Source organism: Gambusia affinis, linkage group LG22, assembly GCF_019740435.1.
Source record: "Gambusia affinis linkage group LG22, SWU_Gaff_1.0, whole genome shotgun sequence".
Taxonomy (NCBI): domain Eukaryota; kingdom Metazoa; phylum Chordata; class Actinopteri; order Cyprinodontiformes; family Poeciliidae; genus Gambusia; species Gambusia affinis.
Genome location: NC_057889.1, coordinates 18,414,093 through 18,432,116, shown reverse-complemented (window position 1 = coordinate 18,432,116; position 18,024 = coordinate 18,414,093). Strand labels below are relative to the sequence as shown.

The 18,024-nt window shown below is 40.7% G+C and overlaps 1 protein-coding gene across 1 annotated transcript; it reads right to left on the bottom strand.

Annotated features, from left to right (window-relative positions):
- Positions 1-230: 230 nt before the first annotated feature.
- LOC122825331 (calmodulin-1) lies at positions 231-17,292 on the bottom strand. The gene is made up of 6 exons (XM_044106694.1): positions 17,014-17,292; positions 8,759-8,789; positions 7,909-8,052; positions 1,983-2,089; positions 1,678-1,813; positions 231-337 (listed from the first exon to the last, which is right to left on the bottom strand). Exons 1-6 carry the CDS (start codon positions 17,014-17,016, stop codon positions 309-311), a joined length of 450 nt encoding a protein of 149 aa, XP_043962629.1. The 5' UTR covers positions 17,017-17,292; the 3' UTR covers positions 231-308.
- Positions 17,293-18,024: the final 732 nt, after the last annotated feature.

Below are 18,024 nucleotides of genomic sequence, written 5' to 3'. Positions count from 1 at the left end.
ACTGGTACTGATGCTGAACTGATCTTCATGTTGGGGGATGGGAGAGAGAGGGCAGAATCACTAACCATCATTTTCATGCAGACATTTTTTGTATTTTTTTTTTTTTTTGATATTTTTCCTGTGTGGACAGAAGGATATTTTAAGTCGACATTCAATTATTTTCTATACAGAAACGGTATGAATAAATGAACATTTTCTTCCAAGAGGTAAGTAAAACATTTTTTTTTTCATGTTTTTTTGTTGTTGTTTTGTTTTGTTTTCTTCTAAGAGGGAAGGGCGAGGGGGGGTCAGGAAGGGGCAGGCAAGCTTCACTTTGCGGTCATCATCTGTACAAACTCTGTAGAGACAAAAAAAAAAAAAAGAGAGAGAGAAAGAGGACAATGAGGTCACCAGCTTTACGGCTCTGCCGCGATGGGCAGTCACCTGCTAAATTCTTAAATGCTTTATTAATTTTTTAATCAAGCTGAGCAGGTTCAGGACACACATCCTAATTACTGACCCCCTCTTCCAAACAGCTTCTGCGTTCGGCTCATTAAACCGCCATGATTAAAAACGCAGGGCTTTGTGCACAGGGCGGCGGGCGTACACACACACGTGCTAAAACGAAAAACGTCGTAGAGAACGCGCGCCGATACGGCGAGAGTCTGCTGAGACGGTGTCATGTTATGACAAATGGATGTTATGCAAGAGACAAAGTCAAAGCAGTCCATAATTGTAAAGCTTTGGTTTCTGAAAAGTATAATATTTAAAGCGAGAGACACACCGATGCGATACCGATATCTGTATTGGTTCGGATACCGAGTGTGGCAGATCTATTCAGTCTAATTCTATGGTTTGTTCTGAATGGTGTCATTCATTATTTATTTTACATTATATTTAGAATTCCTAGCTGAACTTTCTGAACTATTGACAAGAAGGTTTGTTGCAACTTATTTCTTTACATGTTTGACCAAAGTAGTCAACACAAGGTTTTTCTTTTGTCGTCAATTTCAGTTTCTCTATTACTAATTTTCCATTGGCTGTTAAATTTTTAATCAAACTGCCTGAACAAATTAAAGTTTTTTACATGTTGGACCAAACTTATAAAACTATTGGTGTATTTAAATATGCTGTACTGTTGCAGGGTTATCAAACACATTTGTAATAAAGGAAATGTTTTAAGTTAATCCAGCACCGTTATATTGGATCGGCATAAATCGATACCAAACATCAAATATTGGTATCGGAAGTGAAAAGAAGTGGATCGGTGCATCTCTGGTTAAAACTTAAGTGTGTGTTCAGCTCCATCCATCTTCCCTGTCCCTGCATTTACACAGCATGATGATGCCACCACCGTGTTTTACAGTCAGGAAGGAAGATCACTCCTTTTGGTTACTTTTTAATAACGCTCCTTGTCCAACATTTTAGTCGACAATCACTATTGGGAGGTTTGTACTTATCTCACATTTTTGGTTTTGTTTATCGATATCAGCGTAAAAAGTTAAATTAAAAAAACTCTGCACTACTTCGCATCAGTCTACCAGATAAAATCCCATTAAACTCTGTGGTTATGTGAAAACATGGTGGCTTTTCTCCAAACTTTGAGTGGCAGTTCCCATCCAACGACAGATTCAGGTCACAGTTAGCTTGCAGAGATGAGCCTCAGTCTCATCCCCGATTGTTTCAGTGATCCCATACCTTCATAGTTGACCTGTCCGTCTCCGTCGATGTCTGCTTCTCTGATCATCTCGTCCACCTCCTCGTCTGTTAGCTTCTCCCCGAGGTTCGTCATGACGTGGCGCAACTCTGCGGCGCTGATGTAGCCATTCCCGTCCTGGAAGGAAGTGACAGAATTCATCTTGCAGCTTATTGTTTAGTAAAAAAACAAAACACAAAAAGTTTGCAATGATTTCTTGACAAAAACACCAACAACTTTTTCTCTGTTTTCTTTCTCCTCAAGTCACAGCATTCCAGCAGAGGTTCTCCTTGCGATATTTCCGTACCTTGTCGAATACCCGGAAAGCCTCGCGGATCTCCTCCTCGCTGTCTGTGTCCTTCATTTTTCTGGCCATCATGGTCAGGAACTCGGGGAAGTCGATGGTTCCGTTACCTGGAAAGGAGTGAGTCAAGGAGGCCCGTTTAATCATCAAAAATGGCAATCAGTTAAAAGGCGACTGATCAGCCGAAATAATGACATTATATCAGCATTTGGCTGATGAGAAGCAGCCAGCTGAAAATGTGGTTTAGCTCTTTAGAGGCCGTAGCTCTGGATCTGATCCATCACCGTTGCGAAATGGAAGAAAAACGATGCACTGCTCTGAAAATGTTGAAAAGTGTGGCATAGTTCTTTTTTTGTATTTGTCTGATTTTAATCTGCTCGCTTTCTTTTCTGAGAAAGAATTCACAAATGAGAAAATATTTTCAAAAAGTGGCTTTTATCTTAATCGTCCCTTGTGCAAGTTGTACGGCGAGCCGTTCTGTTAATTTTTGTTTTTTTTAATCATAAGAATTTAGTCATAGCATTAACAGAATAAAGACGCAGATTTATTGGACGTCTGGAAATTACAAGAAAGTCGTATGAAGGAAAAAAACAACCTTAAATAACTAAACAATTTTTTCTTAGCTTATTTCAGCCTTCAAGATAAAATACTCATTTTGGATAATTACTATATTATACTCAATGGCGTAAGTCAACATGCTAGTTATACCCCATGTGCTACTGACGGCATTTAAGCTAACCTTGGGTAATTTTAGTTTATACACTAATATTTGCATACTGAGTGAAAATAGGCACTTTTAGTCAATGTGCTAGTTGCTCTACATGCTAGTGATAGACCCGTGCTAACATTAGCCTTACAGCTAAAATAACAATTTTAGCTAATTGTTGACATATTGGTCACATATAGCATACTGAATAGAGCAAGTCGATGAGCATCCACATTGGTATTGACATGTCAGACACGTGCTACTGACACAATTGAAGCTAACCACGGCATTTTAGCTAATTTTCAGCATTAGCTTGCTGGATTCCAATTGACAGGCACACTTTAGCAGGTCCCTTTTGAATTTCTTAAGAAATTTTCTAATTCTGGCTTCATTCTTTTAACACGACATTATTTTTGTATCAAGAAAAACAAATATTTTGGCCTGACTCTTGTATTTCATCACAGATTTGACCCGAATTCAAATTCAAAATAAACATGCTTGTCAAACAAGATGGGCTTGATTAAATCCCTCAGAGGTTTAGAAACACACACACACAAAAAAATACCAGATTTTCTAAAAATATAATCTTCAAAAACCAAAGATTTGATTAATGAATAATAATAATCCTTTAATAGTCTTGAATGAATCGGGTCTGGAGAGAAAAATCACCGCACACAGGATTCTGCACTTCAAACCAGATGCTACAGCTACACATCCTCGAGTCTTTCTAGATCAATGGGAGAGTCAGAATGAATGAACGCGTGGCGGTGCTTCAGGTTGCCCTAATGGCAGCTGCTGTGCCGGTAGTGTCATGTGTGTGTACTGTCGGATCAATATCCATGTAGCCGATGTCACAACAGGATTAAACTGGGATCAGACTCTCCTGGCTGGAAGGAGCTCATAGGCTCCACAACAGGAGGGGGAATCTAATGAGAGCTTCCTTTTATCCAGACCTGGAACTGTTGGCAATCATAAAATACAAATAAATGGGAAAGAAATGCAGAGTTTCTGCAGGTTTCGCCCCATTTTGCGATTCTCTCCAGCCTTAACCATCATTGTTGTCAAGCTTTTTTGCACAGAATCCACCTAGCTTCGAATTTGGCTGGCAACAGAAGGCAGCCAATGGCGAAGACGAAACGTCATCAAGCCAACTGGCAATAAAACTGCCCAAGCTAGCAAGGATAGATTAGCAGCTAGTTAGCGCTAGCATCAACCAAGTTGAGTCACAGAATGCAATGAAGATGTTTTTGCGTGACTCAAACTTTAACCTGAGAAAAAAATAAAATAAATAAAATTCTAGATTAAACAACGCTACCAAGACAGGTGTAAGATCTATGATTAGGGCTGCAATTATACAGTACAGACCAAAAGTTTGGACACACAGTTGTGTCCAAACTTTTGGTCTGTACTGTATATTATTTTAGTAATTGATTATTCTATGAATTATCCTGACGATTAATTGGATTCATACATTCTACAGATTTTTCATTTAACCACTTATGCCTGTTTCATACAATATCAAAAATACATTATAATCAATTCATTTTTTGAAGAAGAAAAACATTTTATTGTCCAAAATGCAATAGCAGCATTCCAAGACGTTCTCATGCCTTAATTTTAGATAAAAATATTTAAGGATGTACGGACATCTTGAATTAGGTCAAATGTCTGGAACAGGAATGAATTAAAGGAGCCAAAGTGATTGGTTCTGGGTTTGTTTGGCTGATTAACCAATGAGAGAGCAGTTTTCGCAAGACATACAAGTAACTAACTAAAGAGTGTGTGTGTGTGTGTGGAACAAAAAAGGGATGCAGTGATGTGATGGGGCAGATGGTGACCTTATGGCTAGGTGTGACCGTCTGAAACGCAGCAACGAGGAAGACTGGTGAGGAGATAACAGTACCAGCTCAACTGGAAAAACACAATCTGAGGGGAAAGGAAGGGAGACAGGAACGCTTTGCTGTTTGTTCTGGATCGGTGAGGAAGGATGAAGATGAAGAAGAAGGCAGACTAGAAGAGAGAGAAGATGGTGGGAGAGAAAGAAAGAAAAGGAGAGAGAGGGCGGAAGGAAGTGAGTGGGCGACAGAGATGTGAAGAGGAGAGAATATAAGGAGTGAACCGAGTGGGAGATGGTGCGATTACACATAAGAGGTGCTGACGCAAACTATAGATGGTTGAGACATCTCAGCACACTCGTATGTGTGGTCATTGCGTTAACCCCCCTTCCCCCCGAGTGGTGGGATTGTGTAACGGAGAGTGATGCGTTTTGGGGTGCATGTTGCTTTATCGCATGTAAACTGCAGGTTGTGTAACAGAACGGCCGAAACCGGTCAGAAACCAGCGTCCGCGTTTCTTCCCAGATCACATTTTCCAATCGCGTCGCAAAAGACGGCGCTTCGTCCGCCTTGGATGGTGCTCGTCATCATCCGCTTGTTTGGTAAATAAAGCTGATTTTTAATGGATCGGCTCACATCCAGTGGGGTACTGGATGTACAGCGGGCAGAGAGGCCTTATGTAACCACTTTTATTTTCCATTACTAGCTTCATTGCCGTCTGACCTAGATTGCATCAGCCAAGGGAAGCAGAGGCAGAACAAGGGGATGTTAGTGATGGTGTGTGTGTGTGTTGGCTCTTAAATGCAACTTGTGAGGGTGGCAGGATAATCTATGACTAAAGGGGCAATTGATTCATTCTGATCAATGTGGTTCCTATAAACTTTCAAAGGCAAACGCGTTGGGGAATTGGCACGTTTCATTTTCTACATTCCTTCCTTTTTTCATACAGTTTTTGTATCATTCTGCATATCTGGGTACAAAATTTTGGTTTTGGATTCACAATTAAATGCTTTAACTGGACATTTATTTAGCTGTGGTTCTTGTTACCTGGGCCTGCCCTGTCTCAGAATCCTCAACCCTTGTACCGGTCTAAAGAGGATTGGAGCATCCTGCAGCAAATGCAGATTCTGTAAAGCACAGTTTGTGAACTTTGGTGCATTTATTTAGTTTGGGAAAAAAAAACAACCAAAAAAATAAATCAAAATCACCAGCAGTGGATCATTGTTTGGCAATTTAGCCAAATTAAAGCAGAAAGTTGTGAAATGGTACTTTTTCATTCCTAAAAATCGATTTTTAAAACCAAAATACTGATGGGTGAAATGACGACTTGAAACACTTCACTTCAGCCTTTTTATGCAATATTAGAAGTACATTAAAAGATGCAAATAAAGAACTTAATTTTTTTAGTGCATGTTCTCTAAACCCTTGTTTTAAATGCAAAACGTTAATTACTTAATTAACATTTTTTAATTACTGCTCTGGTTGTTACTTCAGCAATTACCTCTTTTTGAGTCTGTGTACTCCAGTTAGTTAATTTCTTACTAAATTAGTTGATAATTTCAATAATCAATCATGATTAATCGTTTCAGCCCTACTGAAATCTGACCAAGTGATTATTATTAACTAACTGGAGCACCTTTTGTTTGAGTTCCTGTTTTTTGTTGTTGTTTGAAGCGTTTATAAGCCGAACAAGGTTTTGTTACGGTTAATAATTTGAGCGTAGGCCTGTCACAATAAATCAATTAATTGCAGAATTAAAATAATTTTCTCTTTTCTCTTTTTCTACCAAAATTAAAAATTTATTGATCTTCGAGAATGTGTTCTTGCATTATTACGCCATTCAAAATGCTCTCAAAAAACCAATATTATCGTTTTATCACAATAACTGATCTCTGGCCGATCCATTAACGCCATCCTGTAAATTAAAAGCGCTAATTCCTAGTACGGCGGCTGTGACCGTGCGGTGCAGAGAAGCAACGCCGACTCTTTGACACATGGCTTGTTCTGAAAACTCCACCTGCTCATCCATATCAATGACATCGTGGACTCGGATGGAGTTGAATGTGCAGTGACTAAACTGCTGACACAGAGGGATACGTCATCTGACAATAAAGCTGGGCTGCCAGTTGGCTCGGACAGTTGGCGAACAGTTGGCAGAGAAACGCAGGGAGATGGGCAACAACACAGCTGATGTGTTTGGAGGCAGGACAATAATGGATGCCTCAGCTAATCCCCTGTTATCTGTAACGGGGGGGTTTAACCACTAAAGTCACGCAATGACAGAAAAATCACAGCCGCATCCCTCAGACAACAGCAGCAACTCAAATTAATTCCCAAGAAGAAAAATGGGTTTGGAGCGCTCACTTTCTGCGCTCCTGTAGCAGCTGACGGTCGTTTTGCAGATTAAAAACGAGGGAGCATCATATTAACCTAAATATTAAAAAGCCTTCCATTTCGCTTGCAAAATTTGAGTAAATTTGGGGATTTGCCAGCATGTGGGCCGGAGCAGAGCAGAGCACTCGCCGTTTCCTGCAACACATTTTGGTCGACTGAACATGACCCACGTAAATGAACCCAATGAACCAAATGGTTCCCAACGCACCGAAAAATGTTGCCATCAGTTATTTTCAAGGTAAATGTGAACAGATGAACTGAACCAAGGAGGAGTTGTGGTGGCAACTTTTTTTTGCTGAGTTCGAGTTGCAGCGGCATTCAGAACTTCTTGGAAAAACATCAAAACCAACTTTAATGGACCAGCTCCCAAAAAACCCAGTGGGATTCGCTTCTTCATATGATCAAGTACTTTTAGTAGCACTAGCAACATCTTCATAAAAGGAGGCTACACAGTACTTTGTGTCTGCCCACTATTTTCTATATGCAAGGCAGCCATGTTGGATTGTGGTGTTGGTGAAAACCGCAAGGAAATTTCAACTCCTAAGTAACCTGGTCCATTTTTGCAACTCCTAAATTGAAATGTTCAAATTCAATCTAATTTTTAAACAGTTTAAGCCCAAAGTTAAGTTAGATGTTGTAATGAAATGAGACAAAAACAACAGGTAACTTTTCAGCAAAATGTAGGAGCTTGTTTTGAGTAAATGATTTCTTAATGCTGGTGAAAAAGTAATAGTAATAACTGAAATAACCTACCAGTATAACTACTGTTTGTCCATCAATATAAATTAATTATTGACTTAAAACAAGCTCCTATATCTTGCTGAAAAAATACTTGCAAGGTTTGTTTTACTTCAAGTGTACCAAGTATATCCGATTTGATGCATGAATAAGAATCATAGTGTAACTTCTTCATCAACCTCCAGCATGTTTCTGGCCAGGAAAAGCTTGAGAACGAGCAACGACAATTGAAACGAAACGAGCGTGTGCCACTGACCGTCAGCGTCCACCTCGTTGATCATGTCCTGCAGCTCGGCCTCTGTGGGGTTCTGGCCCAGCGACCTCATGACGGTGCCCAGCTCTTTGGTGGTAATGGTTCCGTCGCCATCCTTGTCAAATAAGGAGAAAGCCTCCTTGAACTCTGCGGGGTCAGAGGGGAAACATGTCTGAGTTAGGCAAACGCAGACAGGTGACACCAGGGCTTTCCAGCGGCTAGTAGATTTCCAATTGGGATCGTCTGGAACGCTGTTGTGAATCTGATGAGCTTTGACTCTCCCCAGAAATCCAGCTGACATTGTGAGAGTCAGAAAGTTTTAAAACAACTAAATACACACAGCAGGGAGGCAGTATGGAGCTTTAGCCTTGGGGGTGTTAGCGCCAGCTAATTAAGCACAAAATGGGGTTCGGCTGAAAAGAAACAAGAGCTTCCAGCTTTAGACCAAAGTGCCAAGTTGTGTCTTTATGGCGAGAACATAAAGGTGCTTATTGTGTTTGAAACCAATCAGAGGCCTGGACAGAAAAGTGTCTATTCAGTGCAACTTTGTAGGTTGCAGTTGTGACTCATAACTGCTGTGAATTCTTCATCCCCTTATGTCCTGCTCATTTTGAACAGCTAATGATCTGCCAAGGGAAGAGAAGGGAAGGGGAAGGACAGCCTGCTGCCAAGTCCTTCAATGTTCTGTTTCCCTTCATGTGACGTGGAAGCAGCCAGAACGCCTAATGAGAGACATTACCTTACACGACTGCTGGACGTAATTGAATAACGCGGGGCTAGATTTAATACAGCGAGAGCTGGTACACAAAATAACGAGGAGGAAAGTTTTGTTGGGAGTGGAGGGAGTTCTTACCTGCAATCTGCTCCTCTGTTAGTTGGTCAGCCTGTGGTTGAGGGGGGAAGAGACAGGTTAGTCTACAAGGATTTTAGATAACAGACATTCCTCATGAAGCCCCACCCTGACAGGCTAGAGGTATGTGTTTGACCTTTAAGGAGGTCAAACACATACAAAAGCAAATATTTAACATGGCTGAAAAAAAACTAGTTGTTGAAGTGTTGTTGGGGCGTAGTGGGGAGGATGGACGTCTCGTATTTAAAGGCTACAAGTCAGAGCAAAATATCTTCGCTCAACCTACTTACTTCAAAATAAGGGACACAAAAGTATTAGTTTTATATGCAACTAACAATTTAATAAGCGATTATTCAGACTATTCTGACAATTAATTGATTATCCTGATGATTAATCGGATAAAAATTGGAGCATTCTACAAGATTTTTCATTTAACCACTGGAGCCTCTTTATGCATTAAAAATGCACTTAAAAATCCCCCCCAAAAACTAAGAAAATAAATATTTTATTACCTGAAACACAATGATTTATTTATTTAATGAGCACCTGATCATTTGTAGAAAAGGATGCATTGATTAATGATTGGATAGCAAAAGCTGCTTAATAGATCATTTAGAGTGGAACATATTTACAGACAAAAGTCTTATTCTTTTTTAAATCCTTGTATGGAAAATGTATATACATATTTACAGTTTTGGCTTAATTACTGCTCTGAGGTGTGTTATTTTTTCAGCAAATATCCTTGTTTTGGAGTTTGTGTACTCCAGTTGACAATCAATTTCTAAATTAATTGACGATTTCATGAATCACAATCAATCATTTCAGCTCTACATTTTGGGCTGTTTTTGGTCTCAAATCAGCAACGATCAAGATGCTGACAAACTGCTCATCTCCATTTCCCCAAATATTTCCAAGCAGCTGTCAGCTAGCAGTGCCCAGCAACAAGTAGGGGTGGGGCAGCGCTACTTGACAAAACAAACTCCTCCAGAATGTCACTGAAGGACTTTAGTCTGCAGGAGTGGCAGGAATTTTGCCGTTTTGAAATGATTTGTCTCCAGTCCAACGTTAGCATAATAAAATAGAATCAATTATCGGACCTGGCTTGCCCGGACAGTAAAGGCTCAACAAAGCAGTTTCTGAATAGCTGTCTCGTTTGAAAGCTTAAAAAAAAGGTAGATATTGACATTCAAAAAGAAAAAACAAGCAGGCAACAACACTTCATGATACTGTAACAAAGCAGATAAGTAGGCCTTTCACAAGAACAAATTTTGCTGGACAATACATAGCCCAAGTAATTACTGTGATAAAGGATAATGTGCCATGTTGACAATGGCACAATTATGCAAGTTCGCTCTCTTTCAAAGAGTCTCAACACCTTAATTTTGTAAAAAACTTTAACTCTGTAACTGGAAGATATTTAAAAAATCCAAAATAAATAAAACAGAAGACAAAAAACTGAAGTACAAACCACACACAAACGAAACCATGAATAACAGACTGTGTCTGTAAACAAAATTTGACCTTCCAAAAATACTAATCACCACAATGGAAACGACTGAGCTCATTTTAATTTATCATGTGATTAATTGATGAATTGCTTATGGATAAAGAGTTGCCTCCAGACCAACCGGCTGGCCTTGTCGTCCGCCCCTCCCACCCCAACCATCTTGGCTTCCATCATGGCTGACTCACACAGCTTTAAATGCTTCCAAACCAACTTACCCTCACCCTCTCTTTTTAATCTCATCAAAAAAAAAAAAAGAGACTAGAATAAAAGTGTGAAGAAACAGCTACTGGTGTAAATGACTGAAGATATTTTTATTATCATTAACAGACCAGTCTGACTGACATCCGTGTGCTTGGTAGTAAAGAGGGGGAACACACACAGAGCAACTCTTTTATACACACACACTCTAATGGGAGTCTTCCTCCACACCAATACTTTCCATCCCTGCGTTTCCTGTGAGGCACCCAGCCCTGCTTCCATTGTTACGTTTGCATGTTTATGGAGTGTTTCTCGTGCTGACGCAATGAAGAAATCATCCCGGAGTCCTGTGACTCCCGGAGACCAGAGCCTTGTAACGAGCGCGGCGCTCCGAGGCGAGGCCACTCCATTTTGGAAATTAAGTCAGCAAATTCAATTTGTTGCATAAGGGTTAGATTAGTTTAGGCTGGGTTGGCATTTAGCAGAACGCCACATGACCGCGCTGCCAGACGACCTTTAGCTCCTCTCAAACAGAGAGGCGTCTCGTCGCAGTGGACCGGGTGGCGGCAGGTATCGATCGGCATGTAGTCGAGTTTCGAATGATTAGATGACCCGACTGAATGAGTCCAGGGTTTCTGCAGGCTTCACCGACGCAAATTTAGGATATTTTGAGACCATTAACAATTAAATTTAAGATTTGTATTATAACAGAATTGGAAACAAAAAAAATCTAATTTTATATAGTAGTAGTTTCAAGCTTTTAGAGCAAGACTGCATGAGCAGCATCGTACAACAAAAATGAGCTAATGGCTCAAAGACGAACATCTGGAAGAAATTTGCACTTTACTGATGATAGATGCAAAAAAGCCAGCTGGCTAGGTTATATTAGCAGCTAGTTAGCGGTAGCTGTAACTGCTTCAGGTCTCTGAACACAATGGTAATGTTTACAGGTGACTCCAACGTTTGCGTTTATGAGATGCCACAACATTTACAGGGGACAATATTGTGTTTTAGAGCTACATGGTGACATTTTCTAGCACCATCAATAGCTATGTTAACTTCAGTTGTAATAAAAATGATGCCTATATCAAATATGACTTAGATTGTGCAGCAAATGTCCTTTTACCATCTTGAAATTGGGCGTCTGTCTCTTTGAGAAACTCCACCTTCAGGTAGTCATCACAACATGGCTCCTCTATTAATCCTTTAAAAACATTTTTACCAGCTTTGCACTGAGAAGTAGCTCCTGTCATTATACACTTGCACTATAATGAACAGACGCGCAGTTCCACAAAGTGCTAACTGTTGCTGACTAGTTTGAAGGAGTTGAGTGGGGGAGTTGCAGGGTAGGGAGGCTCTGTAAGCTCAGAAACTGCCACTCTGAGGAGGAGCTTCGTCTTTGAAGGTGGAGCTAGGTCCACCGAGGTGTTTTGCACAGCTGAATGGTTGCTAGGGGAGATAAAGGGTTTCTCAAACATGCATGAAAAAAAAAAAAAAACAAGACCTGTTTTTGATGAGGGAACAACATGCGATGTGAAGATCAAAAAATAGCACTGCCCCTTTAAGACCCATGATTGAAGGTTTTAAGGCCACCTTACTTTTTGTGTGAATTTAAGACATTAAGGCCTTCATTTTAGATACATAAATTTAAAACTTAAGGGTGAGGACAATCTGAACTTACAATAAATACAACAATGTGACGGTTTGCTCCGTCTCCATGCAGCCAAATTGAAACAAACCAGATTCCATCTCTGTATTTTCTCCTTCTACCTGACTCTCCAAACTGAACAGGGTGTGTGTGAGGGGGGGAAGGGTTTGGTGACTCAGCGCATTGGTTCCTCCCCTGGCTGTGACCCAAGCTGCCGAGGGCTTCTGGTGCCGCAGCAACGCCGGGCCTATTTCTTTCCCCCTTTGCCCTCTGTGTGGCGGTGGCTCTTACTGTTCAGAGGAAACTCCCTGTGATTCACCGTCCGTCGGTCTAAATAACAGCTTGTAGGGGAACAGGAATCTGTGTGCGTTTGTGGAAGCTGGCATGAGTGGGTCGACCGCATACCCTGTTGCCCATGGCAACAGTCCAAACAGGCAGGAAGCAGCTCCAGGAACAGGCATGGGTTGGTTCCTGGAGTTACGGTTTTCCAAGGTCTAAAAGTTCTTGCTTTAATCTGGAGTTGGGCTACGGATTAACATTAAAATGTCTGATTTTTTTTTTTTTTTTTTTTTCAGAGCAAGTTTAATTTTTCTTTTTTAAAAGAAAAAACTACAGAGAACATTTTCAAAAAGTAGTTTTGTTTCAGTCACCCCTTCTCCGAGTTGTACGTCGGAGAATTAGGGCCAGGCTACAAGAATTATTGAATAATTGTATTAGGAGAAAAAAAAAGGCAATCTTACCAGACAAAAATAAAAAATCAACATCTTAAAATCGCATGTTAAAGAGAAAAAAATGTGCGGTTTTAAGGTTTATGTAGTTCTCTCTTTTACATAGACAGTTGTCTGCATTATTTTAAGTCCTGCTACCAATAATGATTTGATGCTGATGTGTTAAAAGTGTCATCTGTACAATGTATACCAAAGTAGAACTTCACAATTTGATCAGAAATCCTCAACTTAATTTTGTTGTTTTTCCATGTTGAGTTCAACTTCATTCTTATAATATCACCAACTTATACTGATGGTATTATGACGTCACTCTTGTATTAGTTCGACTTAAAAGAAAAACAAATCTGGCACGAATTTTCCATCACAGAATTGACCTGAATTCAAAGTCGAAATAAATGGAAGCTGTAAAAAAAAATAATAAATAACGCTCGTCAAGCAAGATGGCGTCCTTGGGCGTGCTAACCTGCACTCGTGTTTCCTGAACTATGGAAACATGAGTGCAATGGTAAAAACAAAATCCCATTTCTTCAAATATTAACCAATCAGAAACCAAAAATTTGATTAAGCGATATTATCGATTTTTCGCAGTGCCCTACTTTAATGTCTTTTACAGACGTATCAAAGGAGGTGTTGGGAAGTTTTGTAGCATACAATGATTTCCCCCTCCTGTAGCTGCACAATCCAGGCAAGCCTGTGGAGGAAAAAAAATAAAATAACTAAACTACAGGGGGGTGTTTTCCCTGATATTTTTTGTGATTTGGAAATATTTCAGCTCATAAAACCAACGGAGCGCCAACAGCCACTCAATAGTTGTAAAACTAAGCTAACACCTTAGCAGATAGACGCAATAATCAACCAGCAAACATCAGCTTGTTAAACCAGAATTTTTCCTTCACAGTGCTTGACAACTCATATTTCCTATTTCCTCCAATATGCCAAACATTTTTGCCTGAACAAAGACTTACATTGATGCTCTTTTCCCCCTTTCGTTCTCTAATTTCATTTTGTTTTTAATCAAACTCCGATCAAGGAAACTGCAGCACAGTTCATCCTTTTAACATGCAGTTTTTTAAGCACACAAAAACATTGTTTTTGTTGTCAGCATGAAAATTGAGTATCAGATTACATCCAGCGACATCTAAAATATCAGGTATAATAATTGTTTAGTCCAGCTCAGCATTTCTATTCAGCAGTGCTGGTATCCCACAGACTGATACACTATTTGATGAATGGGTCAGTTGTCACGTCTATTGTTCACTATTGTCCTCTGAGTAATACGAGTCGATCGAGTGTTTTTCTAGCAATCAACACAACATATGTAATAAAAGTATTTTGGATTGATGTTGATATTTTATTGGGAATGTATCGGCCATTACTCAAAGTATCGTATCGGGAAGCAAAAAACCCCAAAACAAATCGCATCGGGCAAGCCTGCTGTGATAACCAATTAATTACACATTAAAATGAGTTTGATAATTTGATGATTAGTACTTTTTGAAGGGCAATTTTATTTAAAGACCTTAAGAACCCATTTTATTTATGGTTTTGGTTCTGTGTGTGATTATTATATCCGTTTTATTTATTGTTGTGTTTTATTTTGAATATAAAAAATGTCTGGACTGTTCTGTACAAAACTGAAGCTTGTAGATCTTTAAAAGGGAGTACTCGCATTATTCTGGCATTACCGTTACATTACTCAAAAATGGCATCAAAACAACAAGGTTGTTCATCATAACAACCTTGTCGTTAGAACAATTTACCGTCTGGCAAAATTTGTAAATTTGTTACCGCTAGCTAAAGAAAAGACAAAACAGGAATTGGTATCGTCCAGGAAAAAATAAATAAAATGAAGTTAGATAAATTTAGCAGCAGTAGGGAAATGTGTTCCCATTCTGTTGAACATGAAACCAACTGAATCCTGATAGTTTTTTTGGGTCTGAATCTGTGTGAACACCATTACACACCAGGGTACGTTGGTGACGTTATCACACTGAGAATCACATTCCAGCCCAGGCCTCTTCTGCTCTTACGCAATTGGCATTTCCTCCTTTAGAAAACAAACGCACCAATCATGGATCTTCCTTTATTTTTCTGTGAGCTACTATAGAGGTGGCCGACCAGTTAGTTGAGCTGGATCAAGCAACCATCGCCCAGACAGAAGGGTGTGACGAGCTGAAACATTCAGGAGGGAAACAAAGACTCAAAGTGTGAGGGGAGTAGTAGCAGCGGGGCGTTCATTCCACTGTGGGGCAATTCTCTTCATAGTTGGACAAAAGACAAAGAGGCCTCAGGCCCAAGCAGCACCAATCACGCGCACACAGAAAGACAGAGAGATGGAGTGTGCGGTGTAAACAACACTACGCTCCTAGGGCGCAGCGACAAGAGCCGGTGCACCATATGGCTTGTGGTGGCAGGTGACGGGCTCTCCGCCCGCAGACGGGACACCGTCGCTCTGAGATGCATAGGGAAGGGGGGGGTATAGGGCAGGGCTACGTGTTGCTGCCAAATGCATCAATTATTCACCACAGCGTATCGAATGCGCTGTGAGTTACTAAACATGCATCAGCTAACAAGAGCCGAGCAGGAACAAGATAGGGCCTTGACACACTTACTCAATACTTCCACCTCAATGGTGGGGGTGGGGGTGGATGGTTGGAGCGTTTCCACCTGAGTGGGCTCAGATAAGGAGATGATGGTGGTGGTGGTGGTGGGGGGGGGTTTGGAATGAAACTTTTCATGGATGCTGGTGGGTTTATACTCCGGTTGCTGCAGTGCGCTGCAACGTGAACCTGATTGGAAGCTTGATACTGTACGTGGGTCATCTGATCGTGGTGGAGCTGAAAGGTTTACGGCTTCTGGACTCCTTGAAGGCTCAGAGAGGCTTCTGTGCAATATGCAGATTATTTCCAGTTCCTGTGCTGCAGATGTCAAGCTAACATGCACACCAAAAAAAGGATTTTTCCCCTGCAAGTCTCTGAGGCCTACAGAGATGACCAGAAAGTCAGCTGCAACAGAGTGACATGCAGAATACGTAATTATTAGGAACTGTTCAGCAGGATGGCAGCTAGATGTGCAGAAGAAGATGAACAAAAAAGTTGATTCAACTTGTTCCACCTTCTGTTCATGTATTTATTTACACAGAGCTTCTTGCACACGTCCCACAGGTGCCATATTTGCATAACATCAAGAAATTTGCAAAGAGGCAACCAAATCAGCAGACATAAGCACAACTTGATAACCCAGCCTGCCTGCGATAAAGCCTCGCACGGCTGCGGGAGAGGCGGAACACCGTCCGATAGCGACTCGTTTTCGGCTCCAACAGCTCCCCTCCTCCCGCTCCCCTCGATGGAGATGTGACCTTCCAAGTTTACGGAATAGGTATGGTCAATTTCCGTTGCGGAACAGCGACGAGAAGCGCGGAGGTTCAGGCGCGGCAAGGCGAAGCTAGGAGGCGGCGGCGCGATGGTGCAACCCCTCGAGATAAAAACAAAAAACAAACAAAAAGTGGAAACCAAACAGTTTCTTCACCCAGACTGTACCTTTGTGTGTGAGAGAGAAAAAGAGAACAAAAAATGAAGCATATATTGAGCCGAGTGAATCCATGTGAAGGAAAAATATCAGCGTGTGGCTTCAATACATTTTTTTTTACTCTCTCAACACGCCTGTTCACGCCTGTGCTCCGGAGGCGCGTTGTAAAAAAGAAGAAGAAAAAAGTACCGTATCCCTCATGAACAGAATTATCCCATAATAACCCAGAATAGCACACCCGTTTCCCCCGACACCTCCAAATGTCGTCCAAGTTTTAATTCGAGCTGCAGCATGCGGCAATGAACTAGCTAATTGCGCAGTTATCAAGCATAGAGTCCACATATGAAGTAGAGCACATTTTCAGGCATAAACCCGCAAGGAAAAGGCAAAAAAAAAAAAAGAAAAGAAGGCGAATATTAAGGCCATTTTAATATTCGAATCGGCTGAAACACAGACTGCGCCTCCCCGGCGTTTTCCGCCTTCTGTACGGATAGGAGTTGCTCATAACAGGAATCAATGAGTGAACAGCAAATACAGGAACGGAGTATAAAGCAAGGCTCCGACCAGCAAGCACTCCTAGCGCAGGTGTAGCTACACTTGAAGCGCCATTTTCCCTCCCCTAACACAAAGAATGAATGACTATACGTACCATGTCGGATGGGTTGTGTGCTTGTTGGTCTGTGGAAGCAGACTAGGAGTGTGCTCGTTCCTTAGATGGAGTTCCACTGGCGGGTTTTGGAGTGTGTATATCGGCCGTGGCCAGAGCGGGGAGGTGGGAGGAGGGGGACGCAGGTTGTCTTGTGTATCCCTCCGCCACGCTAGCACGTATCACTCACTTCCTTATTGCGATTCAGAGCCGTCTGCGACAGCGCGGGCCTCCAGCAGCCAGGCACGCCAATCAGCGCGGCTCAAACGTCTGCAGTGCACAGAAGAGGAGCATCCTGCTGCTCATTTTGACACGCAAATAATTATTGATAAAATTATCCTGCTTGGACTTCGTTTTCCTCGTGATTACACAGAAAGTAGAGCACATAATAACAGTACAAATAAGTTTGAATTGAGATAAAGAAGAAAATAGATAAATATTGCAGTTTAAATAGTGCAGTTTTCATGTTATTAACACACCAATAAATCTGATATAAATCAAGTTCAAACTTGTGCAATGTTTTAATCTGTGCCTCTAGACACCCAATAAGTTAAAATAAATATAGTGACTTATTTTCTCACTAATAAAAACTAATATTGCTTGTTGGGGTTGCCTGGTAAACATTGACATTTCATTGAAATAGTTTGCCTATATAGCTAGTAAATAGTTTGTTTACATCTGGAACAACTTTTATTTTGTGGATTATTTCTAATTACATAAAAAACCTAACACTTAAATATTAATTTGTGTTTTTGCTAAGTTGTCTTCTTTTTGTAGCTGTACTTTATTTAATATCTTCTCCCAGAAAACAATCTCTTCCTTTACATTTGAATCACAAACTTCAACTCCTGCAAGTTAACTGAGTGATAACATCCACATTCAAATAAATATCCTTCGCTTCCGAGATTAAAAAGAGAGAAACTGAGAGTTTCTTCAACCACTTTTACGTTTTTCGTCGTTTTTCTGGAAGTTACAATTTCTTGACACAAGGCACTAGTTCGTAGCTGCGGAGGG